Source organism: Oncorhynchus keta, chromosome 27 (genome assembly GCF_023373465.1).
Source record: "Oncorhynchus keta strain PuntledgeMale-10-30-2019 chromosome 27, Oket_V2, whole genome shotgun sequence".
NCBI classification, from domain to species: Eukaryota; Metazoa; Chordata; class Actinopteri; order Salmoniformes; family Salmonidae; genus Oncorhynchus; species Oncorhynchus keta.
The window spans coordinates 13,322,210-13,345,443 of NC_068447.1; the positions used below are offsets into that span (position 1 = coordinate 13,322,210).

At 44.0% G+C, this 23,234-nt stretch overlaps 1 protein-coding gene across 1 annotated transcript; it reads right to left on the reverse strand.

Moving 5' to 3' along the window:
• Positions 1-2,469: 2,469 nt before the first annotated feature.
• pim1 (Pim-1 proto-oncogene, serine/threonine kinase) lies at positions 2,470-5,885 on the reverse strand. The gene is made up of 6 exons (XM_035738055.2): positions 5,467-5,885; positions 5,150-5,256; positions 4,973-5,023; positions 4,494-4,860; positions 3,917-4,093; positions 2,470-3,808 (listed from the first exon to the last, which is right to left on the reverse strand). The coding sequence occupies exons 1-6, from the start codon at positions 5,546-5,548 to the stop codon at positions 3,627-3,629; spliced, it is 966 nt and encodes a 321-aa protein (XP_035593948.1). The 5' UTR covers positions 5,549-5,885; the 3' UTR covers positions 2,470-3,626.
• Positions 5,886-23,234: the final 17,349 nt, after the last annotated feature.

Genomic DNA, 23,234 nt, shown 5'->3' on the forward strand with positions numbered 1-23,234 from the left:
TCTGTGTGGGTGGACCAATTCAGTTTGTCTGTGATGTGTACGCAGAGGAACTTAAACCTTACTACCCTCTCCACTACTGTTCCATCGATGTGGATAGGGGGGTGTTCCCTCTGCTGTTTCCTGAAGTCCACAATCATCTCCTTAGATTTGTTGACGTTGCGTGTGAGGTTATTTTCCCGACACCACACTCCGAGGGCCCTCACCTCCTCCCTGTAGGCCGTCTCGTCGTTGTTGGTAATCAAGCCTACCACTGTTGTGTCGTCCGCAAACTTGATGATTGAGTTGAAGGCGTGCGTGGCCACGCAGTAGTGGGTGAACAGGGAGTACAGGAGATGGCTCAGAACGCACCCTTGTGGGGCCCCAGTGTTGAGGATCAGCGGGGTGGAGATGTTGTTGCCTACCCTTACCACCTGGTGATGATCGTGGACTTCAGGAAACAGCAGAGGGAGCACCCCCTAATCCACATCGACGGGACAGTAGTGGAGAAGATGGTAAGTTTTAAATTCCTCGGCGTACACATCACGGACAGCTGAAATGGTCCATCCACACAGACAGCGTGGTGAAGAAGGCACAACAAAAACACTCACAAACTTTTACAGATGCACAATCGAGAGCATCCTGTCGGGCTGTATCACCGCCAGGTATGGCAACTGCTCCCCCCACAACCGCAAGGCTCTCCAGAGGGTAGTGAGGTCTGTACAACGCATCACCGGGTGCAAACTACTTGCCCTCCAGGACACCTACACCACCCGATGTCACATGCCAAAAAGATCATCAAGGACAACAACCACCCGAGCCATTGCCTGTTCAGCCCGTTATCATCCAGAAGGCGAGGTCAGTACAGGTGCATCAAAACTGGGACCGAGAGACTGAAAAACAGCTTCTATCTCAAGGCCATCAGACTGTTAAGATTGCTGTTTGGGGTTTTATGCTGGGTTTCTGTACAGCACTTTGAGATATCAGCTGATGTACGAAGAGCTATATAAATAAATTTGATTTTGATTTGTTAAACAGCCATCACTAACATTGAGTGGCTGCTGCCAACATACTGACTCAAATCTCTAGCCACTTTAATAATTAAAAATGGGATGTAATAAATGTATCACTAGTCACTTTAAACAATGCCACTTTATATAATGTTTACATACCCTACATTACTCATCTCATATGTATATACTGAACTCTATACCATCTACTGCATCTTGCCTATGCCGTTGGGCCATCGCTCATCCATATATTTATTGCCTATGCCGTTCGGCCATCACTCATCCATATATTTATATGTACATATTCCTATTAATTCCTTTACACTTGTGTGTATACGGTAGTTGTTGTGAAATTGTTAGATTACTTGTTAGATATTACTGCACGGTCGGAACTAGAAGCACAAGCATTTCGCTACACTCCCATTAACAACTGCTAACCATGTGTATGTGACCAATAAATTTGATTTGATTTAATACCCAGCCAGAGTACAGTGTTCCAGTAATACCCAGCCATAGTACAGTGAGTATTAAAGTAATAAACAGCCCACATGGTCATACAGGTCCTCTCTATGGCCTCTGGACACATACTGAGCCATATACTGTATAAAGCCAATCAGGTATAGTGAGCAAAAATAGGCGGAGGATTAGAGGCTTGGAGACCATGAACCCCATGGTGGGTGTCGGTCCTGGCGAGAGAAGAGGGGTCAGGTTGGCCAAGCTGGGGCCTGGGGAGAGGAGGGGGTAGGTTGGCCATGCTGGGGCCTGGGGAGAGAGGAGGGGCAGGTTGCTAAGCTGGGGCCTGGCGAGGGAAGAGGGGCCAGGTTAGCCAAGCTGGGGCCTGGGGAGAGAAGAGGGGCCAGGTTAGCCAAGCTGGGGCCTGACGAGAGGACCACATGCTGAGCCATCTCTGCTCAAGGAAGTAAGATGAGTGCAAGCCATGCTATTTGTATTTGAGTACATGCTAAATAAACAGACCATTTTGTCACACATTTTGGCTATCTTTAGGTTGTCTATTGTTGTACAAACACTACAGCTGTAGACTACTAGAACTTTAAAATACCAGCTACTTTGCCTTCTGAGATGAGAGGAAGGTTCTGACACCAACAGATTTGCAGACTGAGGCCAGGATCCCCCTGCGGTGTAATCACCTTTTATTAAACATACCCTGCTTTGTAGATAAACCTATAAGAGCATAATTAAAGTTTATTAGCTGGTCTTACCAAAAGACTGCAATGTAATCTGGACCGTGTCTACTTTGCCATATGGTAATGATCTACACCCCCCTTCTGCTTACACATGAAAGAGACTTGTCAACTCTTGAGCAAGTGTTTGGTGGTGGAAACTTGTTGCTATTCATTCATGCCAATCTAATACAAATGCCAATCTAGTAGATTTTAATCTATTCCCTAGTTTGTGTTTGGATTTGACTTCCCAGGCTCGTGGTAGAAAGGATCTATTGGAAATAAAACCAGTGAGACAAAAGTCAAGGTAAAAAAAAATATTTATTGAGAAACATATAAAAATATTTTAAACAATTTACAATTTAGATGAAAACAAAACAAGCCACACTCATACAACTAGAGGTGAAAACAAGTTGATGCATGGAACAGTCATTACATCCACATCAGACACAGTAACAAAAAAATATCAGTAGACATTCAATGTTACATTAAAATGGAAGTGCTTTGAAGGTTATTTACACATATACACGTCTGCTCAGAAGACTTTAAACCATAAATATGGTCAAAATACATTTAAATAATCTGTGGGCCCTTCAATAACCGTGGAATGAAATATACAGCCAAAATTCTCTTAAAATAAATAAATAATTCCACGTAGCTCGAGTGAAAGAAAAAACCACAAATAAATATTATTCACAATGGCCTCAATGCTAGCCTGTTATGCGAAAGACACAAACAAAAAGAGCAGGACATTTAGTGTTTCAGTGTGGTGCTTTGCATTTCAGTGTGCATTAACATCTGGATGAGTGGTAACTGTGTGGACAGGAGTTAAAAGCTCAGAGGTGGATGCAGGAAAGTGAGGTAAGTTTTCAGGTTCTTGTTTGCACCATATGAGGTTGTCTTGTTGCTGTTGACATTGGAATATGGCATAGGCTTTACTGATCTATGCCTATGAGATAGGAAATAAAGCATTGTAAAGTATTATTTTATTCAAGTATTTCCAGGGTCCCAACAATCTGACTCACAACCAAAGGCATTTAGATCTGCTTCCTCTGACTCTCACTCATCAGTAAGCAACAACAGAGTACAGTGGCTGGTTGGTAGCTAGTTATATAACAAAGACTGTCCACTTGTTCATGCCTTCAGTAGAACAATCACATGGGCAGGGATGGACTCTTTTCTGGTGAACATAATCTCACACCACAGCCAATATTATAGAGAAAGTCCTTCGTACGGGTGAGAATAGCTTTCGCTATTACAAGTAGCTATTAAGGACTTTGATTTTCATGAAGTCCAAAAGCTGTGTGAACAGGTGGGGTCTGGCCACAAGAGAAAGAGGGAGAGAGATTTAACAAGAGTCATCTGTAACTTCCTTCTGTATAACATATGTTGTGTTTCAGTGTACGGCCACATCAATCCTCTGGGTGCACCACTAGTCTCTGTCAGTGCAGCCATGCAGTCACTGGGCCACCACGCTGGTGAAGGCAGTAGGCTCAGGGCTGATGCTGTGCAGTCGGATCTCGTTGCTCTGCTCTGCAGAGGACACTGTGCTCTGCATCCACGGGTGATTGATGATGTCCTCAAACGATGGCCTCTCAGCAGGTCTCAGGGACAAGCACAACTTGATCAACTGCTGGCACTCTGTAAGAACAATGGGGATAACGGTCAGTCGGGTCTTAGACTGGACACACAATGACTAACATTCCACTGGTTTAGGTTTGAGGTTTTGTTCCAGTTATTGGGGCTCACCTGTGGAGATTCTTCGTCTGAAGAGCACCTGGCCTCGTACAATCTCCTCGTCCTGCTCGAAGGGGATATCTCCACACACCATGTCATACAACAGGACACCCAGAGACCAAACCGTGGCTGACCGCCCATGATACCGATGATATTTGATCCATTCTGGTGGACTGTACACTCTAGTGCCTGTGGATATAAAGAATAAGAATGATAGTTAGATTCAATGAGGTGTCTATTTCTACAAATAGATGTTACTTTATTTTTAATTTGACCTTTATTTAACTAGGAACACATGCAATAGAATCTGTTCAAAATTGACAAGTATAAAAATAAAAGATTGGGGAAACATTTAATAAATTGTGATATTATGGATTAAAATATTATAAAAAAATAGCTAGCTGCACCTCCTTTTGGGGCCAGGTGACAGTGAGCATGACAGGTGTGCGTGGGAGGAGAGTCAGGTGACAATGTTTACAAACTTTGAGTTGTAAAAATACACTTTTCCTCCAAAGGGTGGCGCACAAAGCAACAGTCGGTAACCCACTAAAATGGGCTACGGTTAAAGTCTATCAACTGGTATGCTTACCGTCGAAGTCGGTGTAAACAGTGTCTTTGAGCAATGCCCCGGATCCAAAGTCAATAAGTTTAATTTCGCCCGTCCGAAAATCGATGAGGATATTTTCGTCCTTGATGTCCCTGTGTACAACCCCACAGTTGTGGCAGTGTCGCACGGCTTCAAGAACCTGACGGAAAAAGTTCTTTGCCAGCTCCTCTGGTAAGGCGCCCTTCTCAGTGATGAAATCAAACAGGTCCTTGCCGTTCTCCGGTCGTTCCATGACAATAATAAAGCTGTCAGGTCGCTCGTACCAGTCCAGCATTTTTATTACCCCCCGAGCCCCATTTCCAACTTTCTTCAAGAGTAGAATCTCCATAGGGACGCGAGAGCCATTGGGCTGAAAACAAAATAGAAATAGGTTTAATTTCTGGAGACAATATTACAACATATGATTAACAACTATCCCTTTAGTTAAACTTGTTAAAATGCACAACCAAAACAATCCTTACCATCTCTCCCCAATCCGAGACCCGATCCTTGGCCACATGTTTGACAGCAACCTGTGTGAAAGAAAAACAATCTAACATGAAATTACATGAGCAAACATGCAAAAAGAAAATGCATCGATTAACGGACTTGTATGTATAACACGCTAAATATTTTCAAATAATGCGAAAGATACTAACCAGTGCTCCATCTGAAATGGTCGTGCCTGAATAGACTGTGCCAAACCCGCCGCTTCCCAGCACAGCACCGACCTGGTAAACCTTATCAAATGGCTCCCTCTCCTTCCCTGTGATTAGAGATGTACACACGGTTAATACAAAGCTTCAAACTAGTGCAATGTGACATGGCCGAATGCAAAAGCATCGAAATAACAGAATAGGAAAACGATGAATTAAAATACAATAACATTGTGAGCCCAGCTAGATTTAGCAGCTGGTTAGTAAAGCGAACATTTAACGTTAGCTAGCTATAGCGAACAACAAAAGCTTAATCTAACCTTGGTGAATTTGAAGCTGGATTTTCGCCGGCATATCAACGGTGGAGATATGAGCGAATGAGTTTAATTTCGACAACAGCATTCCCGTAATCCACGAAATTTGTGATTTATTCTACAAATATTCCGTCGTGGGATACAGTTCCACTATCGGGCGTGTGATCCACGTTGTTGTAGCTGGGGGGGGAAATGCGTCAGGAATGCTCTCTAATCCGGATCTCATGAAGACTCGTATTTGATCCTTGACCATAAATGCTTCGGTATCCAGTGAGTAGAAATAACGACTAGCCCAATGATAAAAAAAAAAAAAAGACTATTAACAACCTCAATAGTTGTAAACAGTAAGTCAAATTAAAAGAAAACCAGCTCTTAATACGTTTTAGTCGCAAAGACACCGGCTCCTTGGATTTGAGTAAGGGCAGCGGAAGGACAAATATATATCTATAGTAAATGGGAGTAGCCACAAGGTCTATCGTCATTCTTTTCTCCGCCCACCAGTCATTCTCCACCAATAGTAATTATTATAGACGATCCAAACACACGTCAATCACAGAATTAGAAGAAAGAAAAGCCTAACCGGCTAGACGAGACGTGGCGGGAATTAAAACGCGGCAAAATAAAGACACTTTTTTTTTACTGCACTTCGGAAGGAAATACAAATAGAATATCTACATGGGCAAACTACCCCCTCTCCTTGCATGCGAGATGTAGTCTGCACGGGAATGAATGGAGGGTTACTGTTACGGAGTTCTTATGTTGCATGCTTCTTTCAGGCTTTGACGCAACATCGTTTTATAATAACATATTTTTTTTGTTATACTATCAACTGTTGTTTACACTATAGTACATATCCTTTACCACAAAAAGCCTATGTCAGAGTTGGTTTAGCCTATATGCATTATGGAATATAGTGTGATCCTAATGCAATTTTATGCAGTGAGATTTCAGTAGATTTTTTGGTCTAACTTTACAAAAATGCTTCATTAATGTTGTGTTGCAAATATGTCTTCTGTCGCAGGGATATAATGTAGCTCATTCTGTATCAGTTCATCAAGAACTTGGGTCTATTGTATTAACCCCACAATATGCTATAGCCTATTATTTTCACTTCGGGACAATGCAGTGTATTCGAGGGGAGAACTAACCTATAGTTTTTTATTTGAATTGGCGAACAATAGTAGTCTACTCGACACTAAAGCGCTATGTATAATAGCCGCATACCATACATTCTTTCAAATTGGGTGGCCTCGTTTTTAGTTGGTTGCAGGATGTGGGAAACTCGAGATAAAAGACATCCATTTACCCCCCCCTGCCTTCTTTTCCCGCGCAATACATCATTGTTTGAACGCCCTCCTCCTCTCTCTCTCTCTCTCTGAGTTATGGTTTGTTTGGCTATTCAATGTCATGGTTGACTATATTAATGATACTATCAGGCTTTGATATGTAAAAGTTTATCTGCAACATATTTGGTCATTTTGTGCCATGTTGTCATTGAGTAACAGCCCAAGGAAAAGCTCCTCAAACAAAGAAACCACTTTTAAATATAACATCAAATAGGCTATATATACAGGTAACTGCCAAAATAATGGAAACAACAACCTTTTTTTTATTTGTTTTACCTTTATTTAACCTGGCAAGTCAGTTAAGAACAAATTCTTATTTTCAATGACAGTCTAGGAACAGTGGGTTAACTGTCTTGTTCAAGGGTGGCACGACAGATTTTTACCTTGTCAGCTCAAGGATTTGATCTTGCAAACTTCCGGTTACTAGTCCAATGCTCTAACCAATAGGCTACCTGCCACGCCCAGTGTGTGTTTTAATAGGGCGTTGGGCCACCATGAGCCAGAACAGCTACAATACACTTTGGCACAGATTCTTCAAGTGCCTGGAACTCTATTGGAGGGATGTGACACCATTCTTCCATGATAAATTCCATAATTTTGTATTTTTTTGATGGTGGTGGGTGGGAACATCATCATACTATACTGGCATAGTCATGGTAGCCAAAATAATAGCCCGCCCAGCATTTTTATACATGACCCTAAGCATGATGGGATGTTAATAGCTTAATTAACTCAGGAACCACACCTCTGTGGAAGCACCTGCTTTCAATAAAAAACTTTGTATTCCTCATTTACTCAAGTGTTTCCATTATATTAGCAGTTACCTGTATATATTTATACATTTTCATTTGATAGTTTTATTTAATTTTTTTACAAAGAGGGAAGAAACAAATGTGCATACATTGCATTGTAAAAATAGTAATTATGGTACAGTGTTTAGGCTGCTCCGTTGTTTATCAATGCAAAGCATTGATGCGATCCATTCATCAATACACTGGACTGCATAAAAAGTTTTGTTTATCCACAATGGGATTTTTAGAAACAGTTTATTTCTGTTTATGGAATGTGCAAACACCTCGAACACATAGGCCTTTCTAGGCCTACTACCTGATAAGGATCTCATATGTGTTACAACCTTTATACACTTTTGGTGTAGACCTACACTGTCCAGGCGACAAGGCAGAGGGCAGGGACTTTAATCTTATTTCATAGTAAATTGGCCAGGGGATGCGTTAAAGGGTGTGAACAGGGGTGTGAAAAATGAGCTGCAGGAGAGCAATGAAATGCCAGTGTAAGGTCCGCACTTCTCAGTGACGATACTAAGGTGCCCGATCAGCAAAGTTCGAGAGACAGCAACATAGTTCCCCATCTGTCCACTGCGGCACTGTCTTTTATTAGCTGCACTTGGAAGCATGCATTATTCCAGCTGCCCAGTCCAATCATCTAACTCAATTCCCTTCACATCACCCGGCGTTAGGTGCCATTTGACAACATTCTATTCACAAACCTGCTCTGATATTAGCCCTGAAAGTGACAGCTTTCTCACCTCCGTAGGTCACTCTGGGCCAGACCCTCCTTTCTGCGACAGGAATGGACCAGGGAAAATATCACTCCTCTGTGGAATAGGCCTACAGTACGAGTCCTCTACCTACTGGTTTGATAGCAAACAAGAAACAACTTCAAGAAACGTTGCTTCCTTTTTTGGTCCAATGGAAAGATCACAATTTGAATATTTCTCAATGTATTTTTTTGTGTTTGTGAATATTTGTATTTGGCCTTGTTATGTAATTTCCTCTTTAAGCAATATAGATGCTGCAAACCAAATAGTGCCAAATCGTCCAGTTTAGTTATACCATGACTCCAGAGCAGGAACATTTTGCTCTGTTCTGCCCTGCCTTCCACCCTCAGACATTCAAATGACATTTCCTGCATGACACAAGAAAAAGTGTTTGCAGTAACTGTTCGCTGTAACTGGATGAGGACTGAAATACTGACCGATATGTCCAGGGTGATGTCTTGAGATGTTGCTTCAATAAATCAAAATAATTTTCCATCCTCAAGATGCCAACTATTTTGTGAAGTGCACCAGTCCCTCCTGCAGCAAAGCACACCCACAACATGACGCTGCCACCCCCGTGCTTCACGGTTGGGATGGTGTTCTTCAGCTTGCAAGCCTCCCCTTGTTCCTCCAAACATAACAATGGTCATAATGGCCAAACAGTTGTATTTTTGTTTCATCACACCAGAGGACATTTCTCCAAAATGTTCAATCTTTGTCCCCATTTGCAGTTGCATACTGTAGTCTGGCTTTTTTATGGCGGTTTTGGAGCAGTGGCTTCTTCCTTGCTGAGAGGCCTTTCAGGTTATGTTGATATAGGGCTCGTTTTACTGTGGATATAGACACTTTTGTACCTGTTTCCTCCAGCATCTTCACAAGGTCCTTTGCTGTTGTTCTGGGATTGATTTGCACTTTTCACACCAAAGTACGTTCATCTCTAGGAGACAGAATGCGTCTCCTTCCTGAGCGGTTTGACGGCTGCGTGGTCCCATTTATTTTCTGAGGTCTGGGCGACTTTAACCTCCCCACGTCTACCTTTGACTCATTCCTCTTTGCCTCCTTCTTTCCACTCCTCTCCTCTTTTGACCTCACCCTCTCACCTTCCCCCCCTACTCACAAGGCAGGCAATACGCTTGACCTCATCTTTACTAGATGCTGTTCTTCCACTAACCTCATTGCAACTCCCCTCCAAGTCTCCGACCACTACCTTGTATCCTTTTCCCTCTCGCTCTCATCCAACACTTCCCACACTGCCCCTACTCGGATGGTATCGCGCCGTCCCAACCTTCGCTCTCTCCCCCCCGCTACTCTCTCCTCTTCCATCCTATCATCTCTTCCCTCTGCTCAAACTTTCTCCAACCTATCTCCTGATTCTGCCTCCTCAACCCTCCTCTCCTCCCTTACTGCATCCTTTGACTCTCTATGTCCCCTATCCTCCAGGCCGGCTCGGTCCTCCCCTCCCGCTCCGTGGCTCGACGACTCATTGCGAGCTCACAGAACAGGGCTCCGGGCAGCCGAGCGGAAATGGAGGAAAACTCGCCTCCCTGCGGACCTGGCATCCTTTCACTCCCTCCTCTCTACATTTTCCTCTGTCTCTGCTGCTAAAGCCACTTTCTACCATTCTAAATTCCAAGCATCTGCCTCTAACCCTAGGAAGCTCTTTGCCACCTTCTCCTCCCTCCTGAATTCCCCCCCCCTCCTCCCTCTCTGCAGATGACTTCGTCAACCATTTTGAAAAGAAGGTCGACGACATCCGATCCTCGTTTGCTAAGTCAAACGACACCGCTGGTTCTGCTCACACTGCCCTACCCTATGCTCTGACCTCTTTCTCCCCTCTCTCTCCAGATGAAATCTCGCGTCTTGTGACGGCCGGCCGCCCAACAACCTGCCCGCTTGACCCTATCCCCTCCTCTCTTCTCCAGACCATTTCCGGAGACCTTCTCCCTTACCTCACCTCGCTCATCAACTCATCCCTGACCGCTGGCTACGTCCCTCCCGTCTTCAAGAGAGCGAGAGTTGCACCCCTTCTGAAAAAACCTACACTCGATCCCTCCGATGTCAACAACTACAGACCAGTATCCCTTCTCTCTTTTCTCTCCAAAACTCTTGAGCGTGCCGTCCTTGGCCAGCTCTACCGCTATCTCTCTCAGAACGACCTTCTTGATCCAAATCAGTCAGGTTTCAAGACTAGTCATTCAACTGAGACTGCTCTTCTCTGTATCACGGAGGCGCTCCGCACTGCTAAAGCTAACTCTCTATCCTCTGCTCTCATCCTTCTAGACCTATCGGCTGCCTTCGATACTGTGAACCATCAGATCCTCCTCTCCACCCTCTCCGAGTTGGGCATCTCCGGCGCAGCCCACGCTTGGATTGCGTCCTACCTGACAGGTCGCTCCTACCAGGTGGCGTGGCGAGAATCTGTCTCCTCACCACGCGCTCTCACCACTGGTGTCCCCAGGGCTCTGTTCTAGGCCCTCTCTTATTCTCGCTATACACCAAGTCACTTGGCTCTGTCATAACCTCACATGGTCTCTCCTATCATTGCTATGCAGACGACACACAATTAATCTTCTCCTTTCCCCCTTCTGATGACCAGGTGGCGAATCGCATCTCTGCATGTCTGGCAGACATATCAGTGTGGATGACGGATCACCACCTCAAGCTGAACCTCAGCAAGACGGAGCTCCTCTTCCTCCCGGGGAAGGACTGCCCGTTCCATGATCTCGCCATCACGGTTGACAACTCCATTGTGTCCTCCTCCCAGAGCGCTAAGAACCTTGGCGTGATCCTGGACAACACCCTGACGTTCTCAACTAACATCAAGGCGGTGTCCCGTTCCTGTAGGTTCATGCTCTACAACATCCGCAGAGTACGACCCTGCCTCACACAGGAAGCGGCGCAGGTCCTAATCCAGGCACTTGTCATCTCCCGTCTTGATTACTGCAACTCGCTGCTGGCTGGGCTCCCTGCCTGTGCCATTAAACCCCTACAACTCATCCAGAACGCCGCAGCCCGTCTGGTGTTCAACCTTCCCAAGTTCTCTCACGTCACCCCGCTCCTCCGCTCTCTCCACTGGCTTCCAGTTGAAGCTCGCATCCGCTACAAGACCATGGTGCTTGCCTACGGAGCTGTGAGGGGAACGGCACCTCAGTACCTCCAGGCTCTGATCAGGCCCTACACCCAAACAAGGGCACTGCGTTCATCCACCTCTGGCCTGCTCGCCTCCCTACCACTGAGGAAGTACAGTTCCCGCTCAGCCCAGTCAAAACTGTTCGCTGCTCTGGCCCCCCAATGGTGGAACAAACTCCCTCACGACGCCAGGACAGCGGAGTCAATCACCACCTTCCGGAGACACCTGAAACCCCACCTCTTCATGGAATACCTAGGATAGGGTAAGTAAGGGTAAGTAATCCTTCTCCCCCCCCCCCCCCAAAAAAAAGATTTAGATGCAAGTGGCTGTTCCACTGGATGTCATAAGGTGTATGCACCAATCTGTAAGTCGCTCTGGATAAGAGCGTCTGCTAAATGACTTAAATGTAATGTAAATGTCTTGCCTGATTTCTTTTGATTTTCCCATGATGTCAAGCAAAGAGGCACTGAGTTTAAGGTAGGCCATGAAATACATCCACAGGTACACTTCCAATTAACTCAAATGATGGCAATTAGCCTATTACTACAGGAACAAGCTTCTAAAGCCATGACATCATTTTCTGGAATTTTCCAAGCTGTTTAAAGGCACAGTCAACTTAGTGTATGTAAACTTCTGACCCACTGGAATCGTGATACAGTGAATTATAAGTGAAATGATCTGTCTGTAAATAATTGTTGGAATAATTACTTGTGTCATGCACAAAGTAGATATTCTAACCGAGTAGCCAAAACTATTGTCTGTTAACAAGAAATTTGTGGAGTGGTTGAAAAACGAGTTTTAATAACTCCAACATAAGTGTATGTTAACTTACGACTTCAACTGTATATAGCTTAACAGCTCCATAGCATGCTGATCTATCCATTGGTGAGGTCATTTAATGTCGAGCTAAATATAAAAAAAACATTTTAAATTCCAGAGGTTTAAAAAGGAACAGAAAGGAACAATATAACTTTGTTTTGGTTCGAACCGGTTGAAACTTCATTTTTCATGGTCGAAAGAGTTGAAAGAAACTGAAAAAAGAACGGTTCTGTTCCGAGTGAAACAATTGGAAAATAATTTTGGTTCCAACAACTGGTAGAAAATAAACCTATCTAGCACGAAAGGCCAGCGAAATTTAGACTTTCAAACATCGCATGGTACAGATTTTGGACCTGAATAACTGTAGAAATTGCTGCATTGGCTGACCAGGGCCCAAAATCCATAGACACACTCAAGCTATTTTTTTTACTCTTCCTGTTACACTATCCCACATATAGATGTAGTAATGTACACAGACTTAAGGGTAAAACAAATGTTTCTAACAAAATTGTGTTTTTTATACACGAGTGCAAACTTCACGGAGTAGGCCATTCAAGGAGCTGATGGGAAGTCGTCGACCTCCCTTGCATGAGGAACAATAGAGGAGCAATAGAGAACAAAAGAGGAAAGGTCCAACCCTCCCCACTTGTGCTTTGTCATGAGGATACCTGGACCACCTATTGAGATGTGCCTTTTGTTAAGCAAATCAGGTGCTAAATGAGCTGAAAAGGAGACTGGAGTAGGACTTTAGATTCCATCCCTGCTTGACAAAGATTACCCTACAATTAGGGGAGGGTCATAAAGCTGCCATTTGTCTCAGCAGGGGGAACAACTCAGCCCAGAACAACAAACCCAGCATGCATCCAGTCCATTGGGCTGCAGAAAACATGCCAGTAATGTTTTTACTTTAAAAAAAAAAATGTAACCTTTATTTAACTAGGTAAGTCAGTTAAGAACCAATACTTATTTATACCAGCCAAACCCAGACAACACTGGACCGAATTGTGCACCACTCTATGGGACTCCCAATGGGACTCACGGCCAGATGTGATACAGCCTGGATTTGAACCAGGGTGTCTGTAGTGATGCCTCTAGCACTGATATGCAGTGCCTTAGAACGCTGCGCCACTCTGTATTTATTAGAAGTAATATCAAGTAAGGATTTTAAAAAACAAACTTTTCTGATGGCTCTGGCTTTCTGAACATGGCATGTCGTTTCCCTTATTCCAATTCTGAAACTCTAACCCTGCAAGCTTATTTTTCTATGAGTGTGATCACCAAAACTGACTCATTAGTTTTAAAGTTGTCAACAACATGTGTTCCCTCTTCTCTCATTCTGAAAAAAAATGTGTGATGAGAAAGATGGAATCAGCAGCAATGTCCCCTTAAGACAGAGGACCAGGAAGTCACATACCCATCCAGCCCACCACGCCACACACTGTCTTTTCTCTGAAATACCTCCCAACAAGGTGAGCAGAATGTCATTATTTTGGAGTTGTTTAATAAAAGGATGAGGGTTTTGTGTGTAGTCTGAGCACCTCCATCATCAGGTAAGATAATCATAATTGTCCTTGTCTATTGGTTGGGGGTTTATGCTGCCTAGTCCGTGTTCTGTCAATTGTGATAAACAAACAAAATGTTTCAGCGATCGCCAGCGCTTGGCTTTGCACCAATCACAGCATTGTCCTTCCTTCTCCTCTGGCTGTGAGGGTCATGGAAAGGGAAGAGAAGAGGTTCTCTGGAATGTGGTTGAATTAGGGATGTGAGGAATGTGCTGAACTAGAGAGAAGGTACTCCTTCCCATGGAGTTTAAAGAGGCTAGGGGGATGGGTTTGTATAAACAATTGTCCTGTGACAAACAACAGTATAAATAATACTGTCGTGACCATAGAAATACGAATATAACATTTTTCATTTAACTAGGCAAGTCAGTTAAGAACAAGTTCTTATTTACAATGTCGTCCTACCCTGGACGCCACTGGGTCAATTGTGCACCACCCTATAGTACTCTCAATCACAGCCAGATGTGATACAGCCTGGATTGGAATCAGGGACTGTAGTGACACCTCTTGCATTGAGATGCAGTGCCTTAGACCACTGCACCACTCGGGAGCCCAATTAGAAAAGTATTGCATAATTTAATAGGATCTCTATGGTAGGGACACATTAAACCGTTGTCACTATCTCCAACAAGCCCCCTTGTAGAGTTTAGTAGGAAATGTCTTCTCTTTCTATTAGCCTTTTCTTTACGTTAGAACACCTCTTCTCAATCCATCTGTGTGACTGTTTAGTTTTTGTATCTCCCCTCCCCCAATGTTTACAGTTGATTTCCATGCTGCCGTGGGGTTTTCCCAGGCCTAGTCTACTTCTCCATGTTCAGTTTGAAAACATCCTTGTGTAGTGGTGATGTCATGGCCTAAAAACCGCCCGCAACCATGGGAAATCCCACACCAGGAAGTTCAGACAATGTTTTGACTTGATTATTAAAGCAGAGCACCATAGCCGTTTTGACAGAACAATTCAGATTCCCATGCATAGACAACAACGTGATCTGCTTGGGAAATAAAACAGCATGGAACTAATTCACAGCATTCTATTTGTAACTTTTAACATACATTAATATTTGGTGTATTGTTCATTTTCAATGTGTCAAAGTACATTCAAAATATTTTCCCTATAGATTCCAACGTATATTTGTGTGTGTGTGTGTGTGTGTGTGTGTGTGTGTGTGTGTGTGTGTGTGTGTGTTTTGTTGTGTACTATGTTCCATCTCCTCTTCTCCCTGGTAGTTGGGTTAACCTTAAATAGCTAGCAGAAAACCCTCCATCTCCTCTTCTCCCTGGTAGTTGGGTTAACCTTAAATAGCTGGCAGAAAACCCTCCATCTCCTCTTCTCCCTGGTTGTTGGGTTAACCTTTAAATAGCTGGCAGAAAACCCTCCATCTCCTCTTCTCCCTGGTTGTTGGGTTAACCTTAAATAGCTAGCAGAAAACCCTCCATCTCCTCTTCTCCCTGGTTGTTGGGTTAACCTTAAATAGCTAGCAGAAAACCCTCCATCTCCTCTTCTCCCTGGTTGTTGGGTTAACCTTAAATAGCTGGCAGAAAACCCTCCATCTCCTCTTCTCCCTGGTAGTTGGGTTAACCTTAAATAGCTAGCAGAAAACCCTCCATCTCCTCTTCTCCCTGGTAGTTGGGTTAACCTTAAATAGCTAGCAGAAAACCCTCCATCTCCTCTTCTCCCTGGTTGTTGGGTTAACCTTAAATAGCTAGCAGAAAACCCTCCATCTCCTCTTCTCCCTGGTTGTTGGGTTAACCTTAAATAGCTAGCAGAAAACCCTCCATCTCCTCTTCTCCCTGGTTGTTGGGTTAACCTTAAATAGCTGGCAGAAAACCCTCCATCTCCTCTTCTCCCTGGTAGTTGGGTTAACCTTAAATAGCTAGCAGAAAACCCTCCATCTCCTCTTCTCCCTGGTAGTTGGGTTAACCTTAAATAGCTAGCAGAAAACCCTCCATCTCCTCTTCTCCCTGGTTGTTGGGTTAACCTTAAATAGCTAGCAGAAAACCCTCCATCTCCTCTTCTCCCTGGTTGTTGGGTTAACCTTAAATAGCTGCAGAAAACCCTCCATCTCCTCTTCTCCCTGGTTGTTGGGTTAACCTTTAAATAGCTGGCAGAAAACCCTCCATCTCCTCTTCTCCCTGGTTGTTGGGTTAACCTTAAATAGCTGGCAGAAAACCCTCCATCTCCTCTTCTCCCTGGTAGTTGGGTTAACCTTAAATAGCTGGCAGAAAACCCTCCATCTCCTCTTCTCCCTGGTTGTTGGGTTAACCTTAAATAGCTGGCAGAAAACCCTCCATCTCCTCTTCTCCCTGGTTGTTGGGTTAACCTTAAATAGCTGGCAGAAAACCCTCCATCTCCTCTTCTCCCTGGTTGTTGGGTTAACCTTAAATAGCTGGCAGAAAACCCTCCATCTCCTCTTCTCCCTGGTTGTTGGGTTAACCTTAAATAGCTGGCAGAAAACCCTCCATCTCCTCTTCTCCCTGGTAGTTGGGTTAACCTTAAATAGCTAGCAGAAAACCCTCCATCTCCTCTTCTCCCTGGTAGTTGGGTTAACCTTAAATAGCTGCAGAAAACCCTCCATCTCCTCTTCTCCCTGGTTGTTGGGTTAACCTTAAATAGCTAGCAGAAAACCCTCCATCTCCTCTTCTCCCTGGTTGTTGGGTTAACAAATAGAAAACCCTCCATCTCCTCTTCTCCCTGGTAGTTGGGTTAACCTTAAATAGCTAGCAGAAAACCCTCCATCTCCTCTTCTCCCTGGTAGTTGGGTTAACCTTTAAATAGCTGGCAGAAAACCCTCCATCTCCTCTTCTCCCTGGTTGTTGGGTTAACCTTTAAATAGCTAGCAGAAAACCCTCCATCTCCTCTTCTCCCTGGTTGTTGGGTTAACCTTTAAATAGCTAGCAGAAAACCCTCCATCTCCTCTTCTCCCTGGTAGTTGGGTTAACCTTAAATAGCTAGCAGAAAACCCTCCATCTCCTCTTCTCCCTGGTAGTTGGGTTAACCTTAAATAGCTAGCAGAAAACCCTCCATCTCCTCTTCTCCCTGGTTGTTGGGTTAACCTTAAATAGCTACCCCTCCATCTCCTCTTCTCCCTGGTAGTTGGGTTAACCTTTAAATAGCTGGCAGAAAACCCTCCATCTCCTCTTCTCCCTGGTTGTTGGGTTAACCTTTAAATAGCTGGCAGAAAACCCTCCATCTCCTCTTCTCCCTGGTTGTTGGGTTAACCTTAAATAGCTGGCAGAAAACCCTCCATCTCCTCTTCTCCCTGGTTGTTGGGTTAACCTTAAATAGCTGGCAGAAAACCCTCCATCTCCTCTTCTCCCTGGTAGTTGGGTTAACCTTTAAATAGCTGGCAGAAAACCCTCCATCTCCTCTTCTCCCTGGTTGTTGGGTTAACCTTTAAATAGCTGGCAGAAAACCCTCCATCTCCTCTTCTCCCTGGTTGTTGGGTTAACCTTAAATAGCTAGCAGAAAACCCTCCATCTCCTCTTCTCCCTGGTAGTTGGGTTAACCTTAAATAGCTGGCAGAAAACCCTCCATCTCCTCTTCTCCCTGGTTGTTGGGTTAACCTTTAAATAGCTGGCAGAAAACCCTCCATCTCCTCTTCTCCCTGGTTGTTGGGTTAACCTTTAAATAGCTGGCAGAAAACCCTCCATCTCCTCTTCTCCCTGGTTGTTGGGTTAACCTTAAATAGCTGGCAGAAAACCCTCCATCTCCTCTTCTCCCTGGTTGTTGGGTTAACCTTTAAATAGCTAGCAGAAAACCCTCCATCTCCTCTTCTCCCTGGTAGTTGGGTTAACCTTAAATAGCTAGCAGAAAACCCTCCATCTCCTCTTCTCCCTGGTAGTTGGGTTAACCTTTAAATAGCTGGCAGAAAACCCTCCATCTCCTCTTCTCCCTGGTTGTTGGGTTAACCTTAAATAGCTGGCAGAAAACCCTCCATCTCCTCTTCTCCCTGGTTGTTGGGTTAACCTTAAATAGCTGGCAGAAAACCCTCCATCTCCTCTTCTCCCTGGTTGTTGGGTTAACCTTTAAATAGCTGGCAGAAAACCCTCCATCTCTCTTCTCCCTGGTAGTTGGGTTAACCTTTAAATAGCTGGCAGAAAACCCTCCATCTCCTCTTCTCCCTGGTAGTTGGGTTAACCTTTAACTGGTCTCCTCTTCTCCCTGGTTGTTGGGTTAACCTTTAAATAGCTGGCAGAAAACCCTCCATCTCCTCTTCTCCCTGGTAGTTGGGTTAACCTTTAAATAGCTGGCAGAAAACCCTCCATCTCCTCTTCTCCCTGGTTGTTGGGTTAACCTTTAAATAGCTGGCAGAAAACCCTCCATCTCCTCTTCTCCCTGGTTGTTGGGTTAACCTTTAAATAGCTGGCAGAAAACCCTCCATCTCCTCTTCTCCCTGGTAGTTGGGTTAACCTTTAAATAGCTGGCAGAAAACCCTCCATCTCCTGGGCCTGCCTCTGACTGTTTTTTTCCCCTCACCAGACGTGGATAAAGAAAGACATGCTCTGGGCCTACTCACACACCGTCCCAACCTCCTCCATTCCCATGCCTGAATAGGGCAGAGGAGCCATGCTAATAGTTAGCCATGGGTTGAGCAGGACGATTAGTCTGCTCACCCTGTGGGCAGGGTGTGAGTTCAAGGACCACATTCTCAACCAGTATCTGTCTAATGATTACATCCTGCTGCCACCATATCAAAATAAGCTTCTTCTTCATGACTCTTTTTTTGGTTTTCCCTCTTTCTGAATGGACTGAGATGGAAAAAAAACATTATTTGTGTGGTTACATATTTTTTTAAATGAACAAAACAGAACATACAACACAACTTAGTGCACACCTGCATCAATATTCAGGAGGGTTAATAATGTTTTCTCATATAATTGACACCTTGTTTTATGGTATGTTCCCATTCTAATGAGGAGGCAAATGAAAGATCAGGATGCGATGGCTGCTCTCCTTTCTGAATGAAGCCTCCGTTTACTTTTCTTGTTGTCTGTCCTTCTCTCTACTTATTGGCAGCACATGGCTTCTCGCTGTACTTTTCCTTCGGTTGACCTGATTTTTATAGTCACGTTGAGAGACTTTCTCTGGGTAAATGGGAGAGGAAGCATGTGGTGAATGTAGTTGCAACATAAATCAACCTCCTGGGAGCCAAAAGGTGCTGCTCGGTTAGGGGAGGGGCCTAATAAGAGAGGGGGAGAGGCAATGATAGCCAAGAGATAAACCATAGATTTTTGGTTCATCTTAAACATGTATAGTACCAGTCAAAAGTTTGGACATACCTGCTCATTCAAGTTTTTTAAATTATTGTTATTATTATTATTTTTAGTGAAGACATCAAAACTATGAAATAACACATATGGAATCATGTAGTAACCAAAACAGTGTTAAACAAATCAAAATATATTTTATATTTGAGATTCTTCAAAGTAGCCACCCTTTTTCTTTTTCTTGCTTCCCCCACTCTTGGCATTCTCTCAACCAGCTTCATGAGGTAGTTACCTGGAATGCATTTCCATTAACAGGTGTGCTTTGTTAAAAGTTAATTTGTGGAATTTCTTTCCTTCTGTGCCAATCAGTTGTGTTGTGACAAGATAGGGGTGGTATACAGAAGATAGACCTATTTGTTAAAAGACCAAGTCCGTATTATGACAATAATAGCTCAAATAAGCAAAGAAAAATAACAGTCCATCATTGCTTTAAGACAAGAAGAAAACTTTCAAAGTTTCTTCAAGTGCAGTCGCAAAAACCATCAAGCTCTATGATGAAACTGGCTCTCATGGGGACCGCCACAGGAAAGGAAGACCCAGAGTTACCTCTGCTGCAGAGGATAAGTGTTACATCTGCTCCCACCACGCCCTTTACTGCTCATCCTGTGTCTTCTTGACCTGCCACCACTCCCCGTGCTCTCTCCCTCTCTCTCTGTATGTGTGATTGTGTGGTAGCTCAGTTGGTAGAGCATGGCGCTTGTAACGCCAGGGTAGTGGGTTCGATTCCCGGGACCACCCATACGTAGAATGTATGCACACATGACTGTAAGTCGCTTTGGATAAAAGTGTCTGCTAAATGGCATATTATTATTATTATTATTATTATGGTAGGAGACAGGTGTGCTGCAGTCAGAGCAGATCCCCACCAGCTGCAACCTGTTCCATAATCAAGACCTCTACAAATACTCAGTCCTGCCACTTCCACTCTGCCAGATCGTAATCTGTGCTCATTCTGCCCACTCTGACTCTGGTCCCTGTCTCCACTCCCACGTCTCCTCATCCTGCTACTCTGCCCTGGATTCCCCACTCTACTACTCCCTTGGATTCCCCTCCGGACCTGCTTACCCTGTCCCAACCCCTCTCGCTCCAGCCTCAGCCTCCGCACCTGGTTTCCTGCAACCCGCCCGAGCTTCCCCTGGCCTGCACTACATCAACCCCCTGTGTTTCAAACAATACCTTGGTTACTTCATCCCATTCTTCTCGTCTGAGTTTGCTCTTGGGTTTCCCTGTTCCACTCCGTGTAACAATAAGTTCATTCAAGTAACCAGCCTCATAAAATGCAGCCCAAATAAATGCTTCACAGAGATCAAGTAACAGACATCTGGTGCATCTGTCCCCAACCAAGGAGGGCCTACAGCAGCACATAGATCTTCTGCACAGAATATGTCAGACCTGGGCCCTGACTGTAAATCTCAGTAAGACAAAAATAATGGTGTTCAAAAAGTGGTCCAGGTGTCAGGATCACGAAAACAAATTCCGCCTAGACACCGTTGCCCAAGAGCATAAAAAAAACTACATACTGTACCTCAGCCTAAATATCAGCTCCACAGGTAATTTCCAAAAAGCTGTGAACGATCTGAGAGACAAGGTAAAAAGGGCAATCGATGCCATCAAAAGAAACATACAATTCAAGATACCAATTAGGATCTGGCTAAAAATACTTGATTCAGTTACAAAACCCATTGCCCTTTATGGTTGTGAGGTCTGGGGTCCACTCACCAACCAAGAATTCACAAAATGGAAAAAACACCAAATTGAGACTCTGCATGCAGAATTCTGCAAAAATATCCTCTATGTACAACATAAAACACAAAATAATGCATGCAGAGTAGAATTAGGCCAATACCTGCTAATTATCAAAATCCAGAAAAGAGAGGTTACATTCTACAACCACCTAAAAAAGGAAGTGATTTCCAAACCAAACCTTACATAACAAAGCCATCAGAGAAATTAACCTGGAGAAGAGCCCCCTAAGCAAGCTGGTCCTGGGGCTCTGTTCACAACCACAAGCAGACACCATAGAATCCCAGGACAGACCCAACCAAATCATGACAAAACAAAAATATAATTACCTCACACATTGGAAAGTATTTACAAAATTGTTTAGCAAACTAGAATTCTATTTGGCCCTAAACAGAGAGTATGCAGTTGCAGAATACCTGACCACTGTGACTGACCCAAAATTAAGGAAAGCGTTGACTATATACAGACTCAGTGAGCATAGCCTTGCTAATGAGAAAGGCCGCCGTAGGCAGACATGGCTCTCAAGAGAAGACAGGCTATGTGCACACTGCCCACAAAATGAGGTGGAAACTGAGCTGCACTTCCTAAACTCCTGCCCAATGTATGACCATATTAGAGACACATATTTCCCTTAGATTACACAGACTCACAAAGAATAAGAAAACATATCCAATTTTGATAAACTCCCATATCTATTGCGTGAAATACCACAGTGTGCCATCACAGCAGCAAGATTTGTGACCTGTTGCCAAAAGAAAAGGACAACCAGTGAAGAACAAACACCATTGTAGATACAACCTATATTTATGTTTATTTTATTTTCCCTTTTTTAATTGAACTATTTGCACATCATTAGTATATATACAGTGAGGGAAAAAAGTATTTGATCCCCTGCTGATTTGGTATGTTTGCCCACTGACAAAGAAATGATCCGTCTATCATTTTAATGGTAGGTTTATTTGAACAGTGAGAGACAGAATAACAACAAAGAAATCCAGAAAAACACATGATAAAAATGTTATAAATTGATTTGCATTTTAATGCGGGAAATAAGTATTTGACCCCTCTGCAAAACATGACTTAGTACTTGGTGGCAAAACCCTTGTTGGCAATCACAGAGGTCAGACGTTTCTTCTAGTTGGCCACCAGGTTTGCACACATCTCAGGAGGGATTTTGTCCCACTCCTCTTTGCAGATCTTCTCCAAGTCATTAAGGTTTCGAGGCTGACGTTTGGCAACTCGACCTTCAGCTCCCTCCACAGATTTTCAATGGGATTAAGGTCTGGAGACTGGCTAGGCCACTCCAGGACCTTAATGTGCGTCTTCTTGAGCCACTCCTTTGTTGCCTTGGCCATTTGTTTTGGGTCATTGTCATGCTGGAATACCGATCCATTTTCAATGTCCTGACTGAGGGAAGGAGGTTCTCAACCAAGATTTGACGGTACATGGCCCCGTCTATCGTCCCTTTGATGCGGTGAAGTTGTCCTGTCCCCTTAGCAGAAAAACACCCCCAAAGCATAATGTTTCCAACTCCAGGTTTGACGGTGGGGATGGTGTTCTTGGGGTCATAGGCAGCATTCCTCCTCCAAATATGGCGAGTTGAGTTGATGCCAAAGAGCTCCATTTTGGTCTCATCTGACCACAACACTTTCACCCAGTTGTCCTCTGAATCATTCAGATGTTCATTGGCAAACTTCAGACAGGCATGTATATGTGGTTTCTTGAGCAGGGGGACCTTGCGGGCGCTGCAGGATTTAAGTCCTTTGCGGTGTAGTGTGTTACCAATTGTTTTCTTGGTGACTATGGTCCCAGCTGCCTTGAGATCATTGACAAGATCCTCCCGTGTAGTTCTGGCCTGATTCCTCACTGTTCTCATGATCATTGCAACTCCACGAGGTGAGATCTTGCATGGAGCCCCAGGCCGAGGGAGATTGACAGTTATTTTGTTTCTTCCATTTGCGAATAATCGCACCAACTGTTGTCACCTTCTCACCAAGCTGCTTGGCAATGGTCTTGTAGCCCATTCCAGCCTTGTGTAGGTCTACAATCTTGTCCCTGACATCCTTGGAGAGCTCTTTGGTCTTGGCCACGGTGGAGAGTTTGGAATCTGATTGATTGATTGCTTCTGTGGACAGGTGTCTTTTATACACTCCCTTTAAGAGTGTGCTCCTAATCTCAGCTCGTTACCTGTATAAAAGACACCTGGGAGCTAGAAATCTTTCTGTTGAGAGGGGGGTCAAATACTTATTTCCCTCATTAAAATGCAAATTAATTCATAACATTTTTGACATGCGTTTTTCTGTATTTTTTTTGTTGTTATTCTGTCTCTCACTGTTCAAATAAACCTA